At 44.6% G+C, this 21,446-nt stretch overlaps 1 protein-coding gene across 2 annotated transcripts in view; it reads left to right on the top strand.

Moving 5' to 3' along the window:
• The window catches only part of LOC120989581 (tyrosine-protein kinase ZAP-70), an 824,733-nt gene that overhangs the window by 637,738 nt on the left and 165,549 nt on the right, over positions 1–21,446 (top strand). For both annotated transcript variants that reach the window (XM_040417781.1, XM_040417780.1), the window contains one exon: positions 76–268. In XM_040417781.1, the coding sequence (XP_040273715.1) occupies positions 76–268 (193 nt within the window). The remainder of the gene's footprint in view (positions 1–75; positions 269–21,446) is intronic.

The raw sequence follows: 21,446 nt of genomic DNA on the forward strand, positions 1-21,446 counted from the left end.
AGGCCCAGGGTTCTATTTTTCTGATACAAATCACCTATTTCTTTTCACACCACCATCTTATTGCATGTCTTGTAGGGATGAGGTTCCAGTCAATAACGTAGTTGAACTAATGCACCAAGTGTCGTTGGGAATGAAATATCTTGAAGAACACAATTTTGTACACCGTGATTTGGCTGCTCGCAACGTTCTTTTGGTGAACCAGCATTATGCAAAGATCAGTGACTTTGGGCTCTCTAAGGCACTTGGAGCAGATGAAAGTTATTATACGGTAATGAAACAAAAATAATTTTGTTCTGACTGAGTAACCTAATTCAATATTCATGATATGATGTCAAGTTTGTTAGAGGTTTTGACCATACTAAACTGCTAACAGCACTAGGGAGGGACTATGGAGAGCAATACAAATATTCCTTTTGTGGATAGTGGGAATGTGAACATTCATTCAGCCAGGTTCTGCTCCTGCAAATGCACTTTAGATTGCTCTTTGCATTAAACTGCTTCACAGTGAAGCACCACCTGCAGAGTACTTGCAGGAGCAGAACGTAGTAGAATAAAACTTCATATTTATGCTACTCCTGAAAACGAAAGACCATAGTTATGTTTGTACTACTCTCACATGTACCTTCCTTTTGCTGTCAGCAGACAAACCTTCCTTTAAATAGGTTTCATTCAGTACAGCCCTCTTATGGTTGATATCTTCAAGAGGTAGCCTTAAAGCATTTTTCTCCAAGCAAATGTTAAAATAAAAAACGAAGTATGGTATTTCCTAAAATCTGCGTCTGTGGGTGAAATATTATATATGGTAAATAATTCAATTATTCATTCTAGTGTAGTTTCGATGTTACCACTTATATTATGCACTAGCTATCAATTTACAATCTGGTCACTCTTAGGGCACCTAACAGAAGTAGAAGTGTGATGGTTGCAACGTATTGTAGTGTATGTATAGGCATACAATGTATATCCACCAGTGTATATCCATGCATAGAATAGTGTAGTCTACTATGCTATACAGCAAATAAAAAGCAATTCCTATGAATAATGGGCAAAATACTCTTTTTGTATGCATGTACATAATGACAGTGTAATATGTCACCAATCACCTGACAAATGAACGAAACAATCATTTGTCAGGTGATCTCGTTTGTCTGCAGCACATCTCCATGAGATGGGCTGCTTACAAGATGACTCGGTGTGGAGACAAACGGCCATGGTGATGATTGTCCCATACAGAGTAGATACTTGATAATTGATACACAGGAAACCAAAGGACCACAGCCAGTTCAGCGGACTCGTGATCACAACTGAGATAGCGGAATTAGCAGCAAGACAGAAGGGGTAATACTAATGAAAGTCTCTTCCTTCCACAAGTTAGCTGACAGAGAGAATTTATGTAAAGTTACAGAACCCCTTTTTGGGACCATTGGAGGATTAAATGCTATGTACACCTTTGGTGCCATTTTTTTATTATTGCATTGTACTAATTTTGAGCTAAAAATCATTTTTTCAATTGGTCTTTATTAAAAATGATGAGACTTTTTCCCTGCGCAGCTTTGAGTTTATCTACTAGTAGGATCTGTATTTTCTGTCTGCTTGGTGAGGCAGGGAGCTGACATGGGCTCCTTATTTCTGCTCTCTGACCTTAAAAACAGTAATGGGGTCATTTATCAAACTGGTGTAAAGTAGAACTGACTTAGTTGCCCAGAGCAGATTCCACCTTTCATTTTTCAAATGAGCTGTCAAAAATGAAAGATGGAATCTGATTGGTTGCTATGGACAACTAAGCCAGTTCTACTTTACACCAGTTTGATAAATGACCCCATAAATGTGTCTTAAATAACTATTTATGACCTTTTAATAATTTAGAGATAAGAGTTATTAGATGACTGGCGCAAAGTGAAAGTACCATTCATATATAAATGTATAAATTTGGGCAAGCATTCTCCCCATGTTAAGGCACAATTTTTGAAAGGTTGTGCAGAACAAGACACTTTTTCTTTCTGCCCTTAACATTTGTGGGTGTATAAACAAGGTCGGGATATCACTTGTTGAGACATAACTTTTTGGCACTAGGTCCCAACAAGCCACAGTTTTTTCCCCATAACACGTATGTTGAAACAGCATGTGCCCCCAATAAGAGACAATTTTTAAAAAATTTTAAATATGAAACTATTGAAAGTATATGACTACTTCCTACATTTGACATTGGCAGTGCATAGCTTATGAACGAAGTCATGTGTCGTAAAATGGCTTTGTGATTATATAAAGTGTGCATTAGACTGTCTGTACACATATTCCTCTATGCTCTCATGGGTAAAATGAGTGATTTAACAGATTTGAAAATAAAGGGATGATTATTGGCTTTCATGCCAAGGGTGGTTTGTGAACTGTTTGTATGCTGCTGTGGTGAAATTGTATTATGAGTGAACAAATGGCACCATTGTGAATAAGTCACGTGGAAACTGCAGAGCTACGTGCATTAATGTGAGAGATGAATGTTGGATATGAAGGTGCACAAAGGTGGACCGACACACTACAGTGGAGTAGTTCTCTCCCAAAATGAACTAGGGGCTACCAGATGTGTGTCTAAAACACCTGTAAAGTGAACCCTACTGCGTATTGGCTCTGAAGCAGACAGATGGTCCCTGCACCTTTGCTAATTAAGTTGTATCAGCAAAAAAGGCCTAAATTTTTATGACAGTGTCAGAATTGGACCTCCACTGATTGGCAAAGAGTTGCCCTCTCCAATGAGTCATGTTTTCTGCTTTATCGAATAGGTGGACCAACATGCTACAGTAGAGCAGCTCACCGCTAAAATTAACTAGGGGGCTACCAAATGTGTGTATAAAACGACAGCTCAGTAAAGCAGATGGATGGTCACTTTATGAGCCCGGGCCACTTTTCACCTTAACCCCTTAGGGACCGGGCTCATTTTCCCCTTAAGGACCAGGCCATTTTTTTCAAATCTGACCACTGTCCCTTTATGTGTGAATAACTTTAAAATGCTTTTACTTATCCAGGCCATTCTGAGATTGTCCCCAACAGGTTAAATCCTAGGATGATTTTTGCAAATCTGACATGTGTCACTTTATGTGGTAATAACTTTGGAACACTTATTTAGGCTAGTTTCACACTAGCCGCAAGGAACTTCGGCAGGCTGTTCCAGCGGGTGAACAGCCTGTTGGATCTGTGCTGCCGCTAGTGCATGCGTGCCCCCGGACTACCGCTCTGGCCCCATTGACTATAATGGGGGCGGGCCGGAGTTCTGGCGGCAGCACGGCAAACATGCCGAGAGGCGGCCAGAATAAAAGTACGACATGTTACGGATGTGGTGATACCTAATATGTCTATCATTTTTATTTTTGTTAAGCTTTACCTAGTGAAATCGTTTTTGAACAGAATAAAATCTTATTTTTGTATTGCCATTTTCTGAAATCCCTTTTTTTTTTAATACAATTGTCTTAGGTAGGAGCTTTTTTCGGGATGAGATGACTGTTTGATTGGTAACATTTTGAGGTACATAAGACTTTTTGATCACTTGGTATTACACTTTTTGTGAGGCAAGGTGAAAAAAATGGCTGTTTTGGCATATAAAATATATAAGTAAATAAGAATACGCCCAGTACAAGAGGTACTGCAAATAGATCTTTGAGGGATACTTAGACATCATTTCACATTAAGGTTGTTTAACATGGTTACAGGTGGTAACCACATTTGTTTCAGGTCGGATAAGAACTTCATCCCAGGGCGTTCGATTGCCACATTGTGTGTCCGATCGCTCATTTCAGCTAAGGTATTCTTAGGTCAAATACTTGGTAGTTGCTCTCAGCCTTCTCAAATCACATTAGTTTTTTTTTTTTCTCGTTCACTCAGAGCGGAACTGCATATCCGTAATTGTGACAGGTAGGTGACAATTGGTCTTCATGGTGGAGGTGTTGGGTCCCGGTCTATTCAAGCACAAGGGTGAGGCACATATCAGCACAGGGTATTCTACTCCTGAAAAAAAAAAAAAGGGGAAAGAGATTATTATTTTTTTTTTCTTTTTACGCATTCACATGCACGTTAAACCTGCCATGACTACAGGAACATTATCACAATTCATTAGGATGCTGCTCACATTAGTGGTAGTCGTTTGGTATGTCTGTCACGACCACAGACCGTTAAGTCCTGTCACGACTACAGGCGTGTTTTCAAAATCTGTCACAGGTATGGATATGTTACTTAAGCCCTCGTACGACTACAGGGGTCATGCGAAGTCTATCACGACTACAGACGCTCAAAGTCTGTCACGACTACAGACGCTCGAAGTCTGTCACGACTACAGACTCGCTATAAGTCCTGTCACGACTACAGGTCATTAAAAAAAAAAAAAATTAAAAATCCATTCAGTAGCCATGGCATTAGTATTGGTTCAGGAGTACAATTGCCGCTTCACTGGGCAGGACGGTAATCCTAGTGTCAGGGTCGTTTTATCACTGATCCGGTGTCGCTTGGTGTTGGGAGCACAAGAGTCTAGCACTCATATTTGACCACGGATTTCTTTTAGTCAGGATGTCTTAGCAGTCCAATATGGAAGGAAGTCCGGCATCTCACAGTACTGGAGACTCCCAATTCGAGAGACATGTCGTTCCAGCTATCAGGTCCTGGACTGTGCCAAGGCTCACAGCCGAGTTATCAAGGAGAGGGATTCCTTTTCCAGCATCTGCCAGGAAAGCGGAACTGTATAGATTATTGTTTTCGGAACCCCCTGATTCTGGGGTAGACTCTGTATCGATGAATACGATCCAAACTTTGCTGACCCAACTTCACGCAGTAGTGAATACGATGGCATCCTCTTTGTCGCGGTTTCAGGCCAGATTAGAGGCAGTAGAGAATACGGCATCTACTTCGAATACTGTCAGTCTCAGTGCTGCCGCACAGTCGCTCTCTCAATCCTCCATTGCTGGGTCTCAAATTAACCCCCCTAATATAGCACCATCTTATTTCATACCGGCCAACGTGCGTCAGGACATATTCGATGGTAAGGACGTCAACTTAGCTTCATTACTTATAGCCACTCACTAAATACCGGATAACAAAACCATAGCATGTGGGGAGGTATCAGTGATCTTGAAATCCAGAGATGTCAGGCTTAATAGGAAACTCACCGTAGCAGAATTTGTCCTAGCATTCAGCTTGTTTAGAGATGTGGTGTGCTCAGTGAGTCCTAATAGGAGAGAAGAGCTGGATCTTTATTTGTTCAAAGTAGTAGATTTAGCTAACAAGTATGGCGGCACAGCGTTCTATGAATATCATAGGTCGCTTTCAGCCAAAGCAGCAGCCGCATTAAGACAGTTTCAGCATACAGTGGACTGGTCAGTTGTAGATTCTGAGTTGTTTTGCCGACATTTTGCAGGTCTCAAGGCCCCGGCATGTAATAACTGCAGGTCTTATTCGCATGCAACTGATTGGTGCGCTAGTGCTAAGGCAGAGCGGTCTCAAATTAGTAATACCCCACAACCTCCGCTTGCCAGGCTTTCCACAGGCGTAGACAAGTTAGGGCGCCCAATAAAATACCTAGGCAAAGCACAAATATGCAATAATTTCAACACTACAGGTTGTTATTATAACCAATGTAGGCTGCTGCACTTGTGTACCCTGTGCTTTAGGGCTCATTCTAACACTGTTTGCCCACAAAAGAGGCAGCATTCAGCATGACTAAGCGTGGTAGATGCGGATTTACTGTTTACGTATTTAGAAGGTCATCCAGATCAGAGCTGGGTACGATTTTTAGTTGATGGTCTTCGGTACGGGTTCCATACAGGTTTGGTCGCACTACCACAAGCTACTGTCACCGCCAGCTCTGTGAGAAGATCTGGCAGACGTTCTTCTCTACCTGTTGTATGATGTTCTTTGTTTTGGTTTCACTTTCTCATCTCCTTTCCTTCTCCCAGCTGTCACCTATTTGCACTGATTGTCTCCCTTCATATTCCCTCCCATACTGCCTCACTTTGCGGTTTATACTTCTTCCTGGATTGTGTTCACTGCTGGAGGCTGCTTCTCCTGATTCCTCAGATAAGTCTGTTTCCTTTATTTGTGTTTCTTGCTGGCTTGATTGTAGGTGACCCTGACCCCGTCCGTATTAAGTGCAGGGAGCCGGTGGTCGTGTCCCCTCACTATTATAGGGTTTTCAGGTGTCACATAGTATAAGGTATGAGGCCATGCAATCGTCTACCATAAAGATCTTTGCATGGACATAGCAGTCAGGGAGAGCTCTAGGGGTTTTATAGAGCTCACCCATATGCTCCTTAGTTTGTGATCAAGCCAGTCGGATGTTTATTTATAAGTTCCAGTTTTCTGCAACACCATCCGTGACATTATAAACCGCCATAACCGTCTTAAGCATGGATCCGGATTCAGCCTTGATTGACCGCATGCAAGGTCTTTCACTGAAGGTAGCAGATCTCCGTAAAACTGTGTCTCAGTTTCAGGTGACCGGTTCTGCTTGCGTTCATGGAGTTTGTTCCGTGCCTAAGATCTCGCTTCCGGATACGTTCTCCGGGGGTAGTGAGAATTTTGTTCGCTTTAGAGAGGCTTGCAAACTCCATTTTCGCCTACTTCCCCATTCCTCTGGTGATGAGGAGCAGAGGGTGGGGATCATCATCTCGCTGCTCAGGGATAACGCTCAGTCTTGGGCCTTTTCGCTGCCAGTCGGGGCACGGCCCCTCCGATCGGTGGATGAATTTTTTGTAGCCCTGGGACAGATATATGATGACCCGGATCGTATTGCTCTGGCTGAATCTAAACTGCGTCTTTTATGCCAGGGTAAACAGTCCGCAGAGATATATTGTTCAGAATTTCGGAGATGGGCAGCTGATTCTGGTTGGAATGATGCTGCACTCCGAAGTCAATTTTGCCATGGTCTTTCGGAAAGATTGAAAGATGCATTTGCTTTTCATGAGAGACCAGCATCATTAGATTCAGCCATGTCTCTAGCTGTTCGCATTGACAGGCGTCTTAGAGAGAGAGAGGAGACTACTCCTTTTTGTCATATTCAGTCCAAGGAAAGTGGGGCTATCTCATTCAGTGCGCAGGGGTCTCAGTCTCTCTCAATCCCCTCTGAGGAGGAGGCCATGCAGCTGGGTTTGCTTGCCTCTGATAGTAGAGGGTTTGTTTCTGTTGTGGGGGTATAAATCATTTGGCTAATGTTTGCCCCTCTAGGAGATTCATGGAGTTTTCTGAGGGTAATAAAAGAAAAAAACAAAAAGAAAAAAACCCTCTAAAAACTTTCCATTTGCTACTATTGGCAAGGTTGATGCGGAAATTGAAGGTTTGCCATTTACTTGTAGTTCCCGTTTTCTCCTACCTGCTAGACAGCAAGAACATTGCTTGTGAGATTTTTGTAGATAGTGGAGCAGCTGTCAATCTCATTGATAATCAATTTGCAATAACGCATGGTTTCCAGGTATGCACTTTGGAAAAGGATATACCTGTTTTTGCTATCGATTCCGCTCCACTTTCTCAAAGATCGTTAAAGGGCATAGTTCACAAAATCCGTTTGACTGTGGGTGACGCTCATGTTGAGGATATGTCATGTTTCGTCTTAAGCGGATTACCTACTGTTGGGGGTACCCTGGTTCACTAAACATAACCCCACCATTGATTGGCAAGCAAGGCAAATAAATGGTTGGAGTGAGTTTTGCAGAGAGAATTGCCTCACGGCGTCTCTTTCAGAGATTTCTACCAAGACTGTGCCATCTTTTCTCTCTGAATTTTCGGATGTGTTTTCCGACAGTGGTGGCCAGGAGTTGCCCCTGCAGCGGGAGTACGACTGCCCTATTAATCTCATCCCAGGCGCCAAACTGCCAAAATCACGTTTATACAATCTCTTCCAACCTGAAAGAGTCGCTATGCGTACTTATATCTCTGAGAGCCTGAGAAAGGGACACATCCGACCCTCGAATTCACCTGTTGCCGCTGTTTTTTTTTTTGTTAAGAAAACAGATGGTTCTTTGAGACCTTGTCTGGATTTCAGGGAGCTGAACCGTATCACGATTCGTGACCCATATCCGCTTCCTCTGATCCCGGACCTGTTTAACCAGATTGTTGGGGCTAAAGTTTTTTCTAAGTTGGATTTAAGAGGGGCATACAACCTAGTCAGGGTCAGGGAAGGGGACGAATGGAAGACGGCCTTCAATACCCCTGAGGGTCATTTCGAGAATTTGGTTATACCCTTTGGTTTGATGAATGCTCTGGCCGTCTTCCAACATTTTGTGAACAGCATTTTTCATCATTTAATGGGGAAATATGTACTGGTGTATCTGGATGACATTTTGATTTTTTTCTCCTGATTTCAAGACTCATCGAGACCACCTACGTCAGGTCTTGCTGATTCTGCGGGATAATAAATTGTACGTTAAACTGGAAAAATGTGTGTTTGCGGCTCCGGAGATTCAATTTCTTGGTTTTCTTCTCTCCGCTTCTGGTTTTCGCATGGACCCTGAGAAGGTCCGCGCTGTGCTTGATTGGGAGCTTCCTGAGAACCAGAAGGCGCTGATGCGGTTTTTGGGTTTTGCCAATTATTACAGAAAGTTAATTTTGAATTATTCCTCTGTTGTTAAGCCACTCACTGATATGACTAAAAAGGGGGTAGCTTTTTCTTCGTGGTCGGTACATGCGCTTAAAGCCTTTTCTAGTATCAAAGAGAGTTTTGCTTCCGCTCCCATTTTGGTACAACCTGATGTATCTCTACCTTTTATTGTTGGAGGTGGACGCTCCTGAGGTGGGTGTGGGTGCGGTCTTGTCTCATGGTCCCTCTCCTGCCAAATGGCGACCGTGTGCCTTTTTCTAAAGGAAACTCTCCTCTGCAGAGAGAAATTACGATGTGGGAGATAGGGAGTTGTTGGCTATCAAATTAGCTTTTGAGGAATGGCACCATTGGTTAGAGGGAGCCAGACACCCTATTACCAAGTTTACAGACCATAAGAATCTGACCTACTTGGAATCGGCCAAGCGTCTAAACCAGAGACAGGCCAGATGGTCTTTGTTCTTTTCTAGGTTTAATTTTGTTGTTACGTTCCGCCTGGGGTTAAAAAATGTGAAGGCAGATGCCCTGTCACGTTGCCGGGTCCCATTTTGGCTGAAGGGGTGGTCGTCTCTGCTCTTTATCCTGATTTGGAGGCAGAAGTTCAGGCAGCCAAGGCAGAGGCTCCTGATCTTTGTCCCCCTGGGAGGTTGTTTGTGCCTCTCGCTTTACGACACAAGGTTTTTAAGGAGCACCACGATACTGTCCTTGCTGGGCACCCGGGGAGCAGAGCCACAGTGGATCTCATTGCTCTGAGATTCTGGTGGCCGGCTCTTCGTAAGACGGTGGAGGGTTTTGTGGCAGCCTGCGAGACCTGTGCTCGTGCCAAGGTCCCTCATTCACGGCCATCGGGTTCTCTCCTCCCGTTACCCATTCCTTCCCGTCCTTGGACGCATCTGTCCATGGACTTCATTACGGACCTGCCTCGTTCCTCGGGGAAGACTGTGATTCTGGTAGTAGTGGACTGTTTTAGCAAAATGGCGCATTTCATTCCCTTTCCTGGGTTACCCAATGCTAAGATGCTGGCGCAAGCGTTTGTTGATCACATTGTTAAATTGCATGGCATTCCTTCAGACATCGTTTCTGATAGGGACACGCAATTTGTTTCCAGATTCTGGAAGGCCTTCTGTTCTCGCTTGGGGGTTCGGTTGTCGTTCTCTTCTGCTTTTCACCCGCAGTTGAATGGTCAGACCGAACGCGTCAATCAGAATCTGGAGACATATCTGCGCTGTTTTGTGGCGGAGATCAGGAGGATTGGTGTTCTTTTTTGTCCCTTGCTGAGTTTGCTTTAAATAACCGTCGCCAGGAGTCCTCTGATAAGTCACCATTTTTTGGTGCATATGGGTTTCATCCGCAGTTTGGGACATTCTCTGGAGAGGGGTCTTCTGGTTTACCTGATGAGGAGAGATTTTCCTCGTCTTTGTCATTTATTTGGCAAAAGATTCAGGGTAATCTGAAGAGGATGAGTGAGAGATATAAGCGTGTGGCGGATAAGAGACGTGTGCCTGGTCCGGACCTGAATGTGGGGGATCTGGTTTGGTTGTCTACAAAGAATATCAAACTGAAGGTTCCCTCCTGGAAGTTGGGTCCTAGGTTTATTGGGCCTTTCAAGATCTTGTCCGTCATCAATCCCGTTGCCTTCCGTCTTGATCTTCCTCAGACTTGGAAGATCCATAATGTTTTTCACAGGTCCCTATTAAAACCTTATGTCCAACCCACTGTACCCTCCTCTTTGCCTCCTCCTCCGATTGTTGTTGATGGTAATCTTGAATTTCAGGTCTCTAGGATTGTGGATTCTCGCATTATCCGCGGTTCTCTCCAGTACCTCGTTCATTGGGAGGGTTATGGTCCTGAGGAGAGGATGTGGGTTCCAGTGGCAGACATTAAGGCCACTCGTCTCATCAGGGCTTTCCATAGGTCTCATCCTGAGAAGGTGGGCTCTGAGTGTCCGGAGTCCACCCGTAGAGGGAGGGGTACTGTCACCGCCAGCTCTGTGAGAAGATCTGGCAGACGTTCTTCTCTACCTGTTGTATGATGTTCTTTGTTTTGGTTTCACTTTCTCATCTCCTTTCCTGCTCCCAGCTGTCACCTATTTGCACTGATTGTCTCCCTTTATATTCCCTCCCATACTGCCTCACTTTGCGGTTTATACTTCTTCCTGGATTGTGTTCACTGCTGGAGGCTGCTTCTCCTGATTCCTCAGATAAATCTGTTTCCTTTATTTGTGTTTCTTGCTGGCTTGATTGTAGGTGACCCTGACCCCGTCTGTATTAAGTGCAGGGAGCCGGTGGTCGTGTCCCCTCACTATGTAATCGTCTACCATAAAGATCTTTGCATGGACATAGCAGTCAGGGAGAGCTCTAGGGGTTTTATAGGGCTCACCCATATGCTCCTTAGTTTGGGATCAAGCCAGTCGGATGTTTATTTATAAGTTCCAGCTTTCTGCAACACCATCCGTGACAGCTACATACGAGTGCAAGAACCTTTTGTCAGCTGACAGAGACCCTGACTCAATTTCACATCTGTTAGAAGTGGAATTAGAGAAGGGCTACTTGATAGGTCCAATGGCGCAGTCCCCCTATGATTGTTGGAGGGTTAACCCCATAGGTGTTGTCACAGGGAAATTCTCTAATAAAAAAAGGGTAATCTACGATTTGTCAGCTCCTCATTCACTCTCCATTCCAAGTCTGAATTCACTGGTACCTTCTGAAGAAGTTTCCATGAAATACTCGTCTATTGATGAAGCGATACAGGTCATCCTCTGATTAGGGAAGGGTACTTGGTTATCTAAAGCCGATATCACAGACACGTTTAAGTTACTGCCCCTAAAACCTCAGTTATGGCAGTGGCATGGCATTAAGTGGCAAGGGCAGTATTATTTTGCGAATAAGTTGTCCTTTGGTGCTAAATAGAGTCCCTGGTTGTTTGATCAGTTTGCTCAAAGCTTGCATTGGGTACTGTCAAATGTATTTCGGGCTCATCATGTAATCCACTACCTAGACGATTTTCTGTTAATCGAGCCACCCACACAGGTACCACGAGACCTCATGGTTTTGAGAGAAGTTCTTGACAGTCTAAACGTCCCATTAGCATCCAATAAAGTAGAGGGTCCAAGCAATGTCATAACCTTTTTAGGCATTCGCTTGGATACAGGTAGTATACAAGCGAGTCTACCTCAGGCTAAATTAACCAGAATCAGAGAGGTAGTGCACAAATTTGCACGCGTTAGAGTTACCACAAAGGCAGATCTCCAGAGTCTTCTTGGTATGTTAAACTTTGCATGAGAATAATCCCACAAGGCAGGTCATTTATCTCTAGGTTGCTGAAACTTCTGCCTATAGCCCCAGATAAAGATAGTCTGGTTAAACTAGATCAGGATGCCTTAGCAGATCTCATGATGTGGGATAAATTTCTGGCACTATGGAATGGCGTGTCCTTTTTGGTTTCCTCCATTTCGAGTCAATCCCCGGTCGTCCACACGGATGCTGCCTCATCCACAGGTTTTGCTGCCATTTACGGAAATCGGTGGATGGCCAGTCCTTAGCCACCTGAGGTACTGGCTATTCCAGGTTTTCTACAGTCACCCCCCCTTTTTGAAATATATCCTTTAGTGGCAGCAGCTCAGGTATGGGGAAGTCTATGGGGTAATCAGAAGGTATTGTTTTTAACAGATAATGCAGATCTGGTGGACATCCTCATGAAGGGCAGGTCTGGGTCAAGAGAAGTCATGGCATTCCTCAGGAGATTTGTATGGTTATCTTTACAGCAACGGTTTAATTTTGTTTGCACACATATTCAGGGACAGGTGAATGTTGCTGCGGACGCCCTATCCAGACTTAACTTTCAATTCTTTTTTCAGGTTTCTCCAGGGGCAGATCCGTTACCAGCTACGATCCCGCATCACAGCCTGCTAATTATGCATTAGCATCACTGCTAGTCACAGCCAGATCTTTGGTTGAGCAATCCCTCTCTAAGAATACCTTGAGAGTATACAAAACAGCTTGGTTGTTATTCAACAAATTTAGAGATGTGCATCCACCACTAGGAATGGGGCACATAACTTACCTAATGGCCTTTATCGGGTTTTGCCACTCAAACCTGAAGTTAGCTCACAATACGATCAAATTATATTTAGCAGGGATCCATTCTGGTATCTCGCTCACTCAGATCAGCCTTCCTTATTTACTGCCCATTCGATCAAAGCAATGTTACGTCGTATACACTAAACCACGTATCAGAAAACCACGGCCCGTCAGCCTTTCACAGGACCAATGTTTAGGTCAGTGGCCGATATGCTACAGGGTTGCCCTTTCGGCCTTGAGGTTAGTAGGTTAATTAAGACAGCATTATTAAGGCCCGGGGAATTTACATGTGCAGCCACTTCCACAAAGTTTCTTCGTAAGAAAGACTTAATTCACAACAGGTCAGGGTACTCGTTGAACTTAGAACAGTCGAAAGCCGCGCGACCAGGAGAAGTGGTACATATCGGGTATTTTCCCACTAGTAACAAATGGTGCCCGGTTGAAGTCCTGAGCGAATGGGCGTTGCCACCGGACTCGCCATTGCTGCCTTACAACAATGCACCTCTCAGCATTCAGGTATTTCTCAAATACATTAGAACACTGTAAGTCACTATCGGTGTCAACCCAGCCGGGTCACTCATTCCGCATTGGTGCCGCTTCAGCCGCCTCTAAAAACAATGTCCCGGTTCATGTCATCAAAAGGCTAGGAAGATGGAAGTCCTCATGTTATGTCACATACATCCCAGACCCATGTCAAGAAATGTCTGTTGCCTTTCACAAACTGTTGTTATAATGCATTAGTATAATAAAGGTTAATTACTCTAAACGTCTGACCTTTTTGACCACTTTAGGCTACCTTTACGACAGCAGTTATGGCACAATTCTACTGCTTATTGTATAGGGGGTTCCGGTAGTGTACTTACTTCTGATGGCCTATCCGAACACAAGTGTAAGGCAAATAGATTGCCGTATTTGTGTGAGGGGAGGCTCCTTCACACAGTATTTAATCTCACCCTCCGTTGCCACGGACGCACGGCTCAGCGCATTTCACCCACCCACCTACCTTTAAGACAGCAGTTATGGCACAATTCTACTATTATTTTTATTTTTGTTAAGTTTCACACAGTGAAATAATTTTTGAACAGAATAAAATCTTGTTTTTGTGTTGCCATTTTCTGAGAGCACTTTTTTTTTGGAGCGATTGTCTTAGGTAGGGGCTCATTTTTTGTGGGATGAGATGACTTGATAAGGTAACATTTTGGGGTACATAAGACTTTTTGATCGCTTGGTGTTACACTTTTTGTGAGGCAAGGTGATCAGAAAATGACTTTTTTGACACTGTTTTTATTTTTTATTTTTTACGGCGTTCACCTGACAGAGTGGATCATGTGATATTTTTAGAGACTCGGTCGATATGGATGCAGCGATACCTAATATGTCTACTTTTCTTTTTTTCCCAATTTTTTTCAATTTTGTTTACTTTTCATTTTTTGTAAAACTTTTTTTTTTACTTATATTTTTACTACATTTTTTTCATACTCTGGGACATCTTTTGGGGGTCTGATTCCCTTTACAATGCATTACAATACATCCGTACACTTACAGCTTCCTGCCTGTGAGATCCAGGGGGCTGAATCTCACAGACTCTCACAGAAGGCAGCCACGATGCCTAAGGAAGGCATCGTGCTGCCTTCCCTTCCACCGGGAAGCGCTGGGACCCGACAGATACCCCACACCCGGCAGGATACCGCATGTGCCGCAGTCAGCGCTGACCACGGCAGTGCAAGGGTTAATGCGCCGGCATCGTTGTTTTCACTGATGCCGGCACATACCGCAGGGGTCCGGCTATCTGTGACTGCCAGACCCCTGCAGCTTATCGGGCGGAGCAGCTCCTGCGCCTGCCCGATCAGAGCACCGTAGCTGTACGGCGTGGGGATTTCTGTCCCAGTTTCCAACGCTGTACATGTTTTGGCTTCTGATATTTGGCCAAAGGTTGACGTCTCCAATGCGTCATCTTTTGTGCTTCGTTGAACGAATTAACATTGATGTGTGACATGAGAACCATCAGAGAACAAACAACCATTGCTAAAAGAACACAAGTAGGGTTGAGCGAACCCGTGGAAGTTCAGGTTCGCTGGGCTCGGCCAAACTTCAGGTCAAAGGGTTTGTTTAAGTAAATGGGGATCCGAACTTCACTTTATCATTTTCTGTTATAACATGGTCCTTCTATCTTTATTCAGCAGGACATGCGGCAACTCTAAACACAAGCTGGTGGTGGCAGCTTAATTGTCTAGGAAATGTTTTCATTGCATTCTCTGGGCCCACTCATCCATATGGAAGGCACTTTCAACCTATTTGGGTTTGAATCCATCCTTGCAAATCACATACACCAGTACATGTAGATTGTCTTCCCTGTGGTGGATGGGATCTTCCAGCAAGATGGATGATGATAGACATGTGAGGAAGCTAAGATGTCTGTGTGTCACACTCTGCAGAGACGAGGCGGCTCAGAGAAGTTGTACAGACCGAATGGAAAAGATGATGACAGAGAAGATCTACATCCGAGGAGACGTCACCTGGGAGGCACTGGATGTGAGAGGTATGTGCTGCTGTATAGCAAGTACAGCAAAATGCGGTGTGTGGGGGGAGGGGGGACGACTTAGAGAACTGGGCCATATTCATTGGGGCTTGGGCCCCGGATATTTTGAGACCCTAGCAACGCCCCTGAATATAGCACGTAATAAAATTGCACTTGTTTGTTTATTGGTATCAGCTTTGCTTCACACACAATCAGAAATACTCTTTTATGAGTTTTACTCACTCTTCTCATCTGCTCTGAGGCTTTGTGGGTGTTCCTGTTGATTTCACATGCACCAGCTCAGCTCTGCTGCCTCTCCCTTCTCTGAGATAACAAAGCACTGCCCCCATATCCTGTTACATAGCACAGCTATCAGCTACTTACTTGAAGACTGCTTGTAATCAGCAAATCTATTTATCACTTTCCATTCTGTAGAAAGTCCATTATTTGTAGACAGCAATAGATATTTCTGCTGAGAACGTTAGTGCAGCAATCTACTGTTGCACATAACAGTCAGAACAATGGCATTATAAGCCTGATCTACAGTAGATCTCATTTACTGACAGCCTTCACGTGGTCACAACATGCACTCTGTTTTGATTACAATATTTGTGTGCTATGTACACATATAAGTGTACAGTGGGGGAGATTTATCAAAACTAGTGCAAAGGATAACTTGTTTAGTTGCCCATAGCAACTAGATTCCTCGATTCATTTTTCAAAGGAGTTGTGAAAAATGAAAGCTATAATCTAATTGGTTGCTACGGGCAACTAAGCCAGTTCTAATTTGCACTCGTTTGAAAAATGACTATATACAAAATATATATATATACACTCACCTAAAGAATTATTAGGAACACCTGTTCTATTTCTCATTAATGCAATTATCTAGTCAACCAATCACATGGCAGTTGCTTCAATGCATTTAGGGGGGTGGTCCTGGTCAAGACAATCTCCTGAACTCTAAACTGAATGTCAGAATGGGAAAGAAAGGTGATTTAAGCAATTTTGAGCGTGGCATGGTTGTTGGTGCCAGACGGGCCGGTCTGATTATTTCACAATCTGCTCAGTTACTGGGATTTTCACGCACAACCATTTCTAGGGTTTACAAAGAATGGTGTGAAAAGGGAAAAACATCCAGTATGCGGCAGTTCTGTGGGCGAAAATTCCTTGTGGATGCTAGAGGTCAGAGGAGAATGGGCTGACTGATTTAAGCTGATAGAAGAGCAACGTTGACTGAAATAACCACTCGTTACAACCGAGGTATGCAGCAAAGCATTTGTGAAGCCACAACATGCACAACCCTGAGGTGGATGGGCTACAACAGCAGAAGTCCCCACTGGGTACCACTCATCTCCACTACAAATAGGAAAAAGAGGCTACAATTTGCACAAGCTCACCAAAATTGGACTGTTGAAGACTGGAAAAATGTTGCCTGGTCTGATGAGTCTCGATTTCTGTTGAGACATTCAAATGGTAGAGTCTGAATTTGCCGTAAACAGAATGAGAACATGTATCCATCCTCTGATGGCTACTTCCAGCAGGATAATGCACCATGTCGCAAAGCTCGAATCATTTCAAATTGGTTTCTTGAACATGACAATGAGTTCACTGTACTAAAAGCCCCCAAAGTCACCAGATCTCAACCCAATAGAGCATCTTTGGGATGTGGTGGAACGGGAGCTTCTAGCCCTGGATGTGCATCCCTCAAATCTCCATCAACTGCAAGATGCTATCCTATCAATATGGGCCAACATTTCTAAAGAACGCTATCAGCACCTTGTTGAATAAATGCCACGTAGAATTAAGGCAGTTCTGAAGGCAAAAGGGGGTCCAACACCGTATTAGTATGGTGTTCCTAATAATTCTTTAGGTGAGTGTGTATATATATATATATATATCTCAAAAAACGGAACAGCAACTCCTGAGACAAATCGCAGGTGCAAGCTACCCGGCAATAATACAGCAAACAAAAAACAGTAGCAGCACACCTCTATATGCGCTAAGACTAAGTGAACAGGTGAATGTGTGAACAGGGTCAAATACATGACGCCATATAGTTACTGCAAAGCAGTGGAGAAGCTCTTAGCGCATATTATTGATCAAAAATATGTCGGGCCCACCTACCAGACGGCAAGGTCGCTTCTCATCAGGTGGGACCTACTCTAACACGGAATGTCCAGCTCCATTGTTTCTCTGATTAAAAGCACCAAGGGGTGGGGGATGGGCGAGGAGTGCTAAGTTCCACAGAGGATGCCTAGTCCTCTATACTATATATATTTATATTGTGACACAGTGAGAAGTTTTATCTGGGAAAACAGATATTTTCCTCCCAGCATGTGCTGCTGGGCTGATTTACAGCCAGGTGAGGTTAAATACCAGACCGGATTTTAAGTGCCGGTCTAGGTTTTGGCAGCACCTGGCTATCCTTAAAGGGCTTCTGTCACCCCCAAAACCCTTTTTTTTTTTTTTTTTGGGGCTTGTTAAAATCGTTATTTAACGACTATTCCCTATATAGGGATCTTACCTTTGTCTGTCTTCTTTTCATAAAAAAACGATCTTTTAAAATATGCTAATCGCTTCACTACCAGCAAGTAGGGAGTCTACTTGCTGGTAGCCGCTGCAAAAAAACGCCCCCTCCTCTTGTTGATTGACAGGGCCAGAAGCGATCTCCTCCTCCGGCTGGCCCTGTCTGCATTTCAAAAATCGCGCGCCTGTCTTGATTCGGCGCAGGTCCTCTGAGATAAGGAAGCTCGCCTCCTCAGCATTCCCAGTGCGCCTGCGCCGATGACATCACCGAAAGAGAAGACAAGAATCAAGACAGGCGTGCGATTTTTGAAATGCAGACAGGGCCAGCCTGAGGAGGAGATCGCTGCTGGCCCTGTCAATCAACAAGAGGAGGGGGCGTTTTTTTTTGCGGCGGCTACCAGCAAGTAGACGCCCTACTTGCTGGTAGTGAAGCGATTAGCATATTTTAAAAGATTGTTTTTTGATGAAAAGAAGACACAGACAAAGGTAAGATCCCTATATAGGGAATAGTCGTTAAATAATGATTTTAACAAGCCCAAAAAAAAAAAAGGGTTTTGGGGGTGACAGAAGCCCTTTAAATAGGCAGCTGGGTCTCTGTGTTGGGATCTGGGAGCCTTGTGTCTGGATGAAGGCTTGCTACCTGTTTGGCGTGAAACAGGTAGCAAGCGTCTGAACCCTAGGCAAGCCAGATGGTCACTGTTTTTTACCAGGTTCAATTTTGTGGTTACCTTTCGCCCAGGGGTCAAGAACGTCAAGGCAGATGCCTTGTCTCGCAGCTTTCCTCGGGGGGGGTGATTCAGAGGATCCTGCGCCGATTTTAGCGGATGGGGTGGTGGTCTCCGCTCTATACCCTGAATTGGAGATGGAGGTGTTGGGAGCCCAGGAGGGGACTCCTGGTTCTTGTCCCCCAGGGAGGTTGTTTGTTCCTGAGGGCCTGCGATACAAGGTGTTCAAGGAACATCACGATACTGTCCTTGCTGGACATCCTGGTGGTAAGTCCACCTGTGATCTGGTGTCCCGGAGGTTCTGGTGGCCAGGGTTACGTAAGAGCATTGAGAATTACGTGACAGCCTGTGAAACCTGCGCTCGGTCAAAGGTTGCTCATACTCGACCGGCTGGTTCACTTCTTCCATTGTCTATTCCGTCTCGTCCTTGGACGCATTTGTCTATGGATTTCATTACGATTCTGCCGAGTTCCTCCGGGAGAACAGTGATTTTGGTGGTGGTTGACCGTTTCAGTAAAATGGCTCACTTTATATCACTAACTAGTCTGCCTAACGCTAAGACTCTGGCGAGGGATTTTTGTGGATTATGAAATTGCATGGTATTCCTTCGGATGTGGTCTCTGATAGTGGCACGCAGTTTGTCTCCAGGTTTTGGAGGGCGTTCTGCTCTCGGCTTGGCATTCAACTTTCTTTCTCTTCGGCTTTTCATCCGCAGTCGAATGGTCAGACGGAGCGTACTAATCAAAACCTGGAGACCTACTTGAGGTGTTTTGTGGCTGAGAATCAGGAGGACTGGTCCTCATTCTTGTCCTTAGCAGAATTTGCGTTGACTAACCATAGGCAGGAGTCCACGGGTAAGTCGCCATTTTTTTGCGCATACGGTTTCCATCCTCAGTTTGGTACCTTTTCTGGGACTGGTTCCTCTGGGATGCCAGAGGAGGAGAGATTCTCTTCTGCCTTATCCTCCATCTGGCGGAGGATTCAAGGGAATTTGGAGAAGATGGGTGAGAGGTATAAACTAATGGCTGACAAGAGACGTGTGACTGGTCCGGACCTGTGTGTGGGTGATCTGGTATGGTTGTCCACTAAGAATATCAAGATTTATTGGTCCGTATAAAATTTCTGCGGTGATCAATCCTGTAGCGTTTCGGCTGGATCTTCCGCAGACTTGGAGGATCCATGATGTGTTCCACAGGTCATTACTAAAAAAATATGTGAAACCAGTGGAACCATCGCCATTGCCTCCTTCTCATACCTACCACAAAGGTATGCAGGTGGGCTGAGCAGTGCAGGGAGAGAGGTCAGGGATAAGTTAGGAGGTGACTCTTCCCCTGCCTCTCGCCTAGAGCCTGGTTGGTGGTTTAACTGTTAGTCAGAGTGCACGTCCGCCGTGACAGGAAGTGGCTGCAGGGCCGCTGACGTCATACACTATAGAAGGTAACACTGGCTCTATGCGCAGACATTTGCTGACACTCGGAAGCCTTTTCCTATTGATGTTTTGGGCAGTCACAGGGGCTGGCTGTGCGCAGGGGGTGAGGTAACTCTTCAATTATCTGGCCGTGGTCACGGCAGAGCAGCGGCCCGATGGTTAGCCCCTTCCATACAGCGGTCCCTAAGGACCGCAGCATGGAAGCGGTTACATGGCAGACATCTGTGCCAGCACCGATGTCGGCCATTTCAAGCAGAGTGTCAGCAGTATGTTACAGCTGACACTCTGCACCACTCGGCCATCCTGAATAGGGAGGGTGGGTTGTTTCTGGCAGTAGGAAAGGGTGGATGGTGGTGGAGGACAGGAGGGTTGGACTGCTGCCACGCCGGCCATCCTGAACAGGGGATGTGGGGGCGGTTGGGTGCATGTTCCCAGCAGCTCCCTTCCTCTGGTAACCCTTCAAGCATTGGGCCACTGCCCCAGCAGAGCAGCAGCCTGATGGTTATCCCTTCTATACAGCGGTCCCTAAGGTCCCTGTTGGCTGTTTCAAGCAGAGTGTCAGTTCGGCCATCTTGAAGGAGGGGGGGAGAGGAGGGAGAGAGAGACAGTGCGCTCTCCTGTGTGGAGACAGGAGGAGTTACAGAAAATCTGTCAGATGACTGATTCTCTGTAATTACTGTAAACTTTTTTTTTTTTTTTTTTTTACAAAGGTGTCCCCAACTATCCCTTGGTTGAACTTAAAGGACTTATGTCTTTTTTCAACCGTATTTAATATGTAACTATGTAACTATGTGTCCATAGCCTTTAACAGGTATATAAATGGAGGGGGTCATTTATTATACTGAAATACACCTATATTAGGCGTGTTTCATGCACAGATGGCGGCACAATGGTTGTACTGCTATCTCCAACTTTGCCCTGCTCACGCCAGTTCTAAAATTGAGGGCAGGGAAAGGGACGGGCCGGCAGGGCAGTCTCATTTACCATTTTCTACACTCGTTTTAGGCACAGAAAATGGTCTAAATGTTAGACAGCTTGGAAGCTGTCTTACATTTAAAACTGGCGGAGCATGCGCCAAAGTTATGGAAAGGCTGTCGCCTTTTCATAACTTCGGTGGAAATACTGCAAGCTTAGGGTGCAACATTTTTCCAGTAATATATATTTTCGAGTAAGACATGTTCACTAAAACGGGTATACTAATAGTTTTTGCTTAAAAAATGTGTTTAATAACACTGGTATACTAATGCACAAATTTTTTGCAGTAAAACACATTTCACAAATATGGGTATAGTCATTTAGTTCTTGCTGTGCCTTGCGGGAACTACAAAGTGCCTTGCTGTAATACATGTTCACTAAAATGGGCATTCTAATGCAGTTTTTCCAATAAAACCTCTTTATTAACATGGTTGTGTGGCGTACCACATATGTGTGTAAATGAGACACTTCAAACATCTTACATGTGTCTATTTGCATTGTATGGTATTTCCTTTTATCAGACTGGCAATGTCATTTACACCCATTCGCACCTAGGTGGTGCTGGCGCCACATAATACATATAGCTTGGGTGTGTCTAGACAGGAAGTTAGTTAGTTGGAGTCAG

The sequence above is a fragment of the Bufo bufo genome, chromosome 2 (assembly GCF_905171765.1).
Source record: "Bufo bufo chromosome 2, aBufBuf1.1, whole genome shotgun sequence".
In the NCBI taxonomy this organism is placed as follows: Eukaryota; Metazoa; Chordata; class Amphibia; order Anura; family Bufonidae; genus Bufo; species Bufo bufo.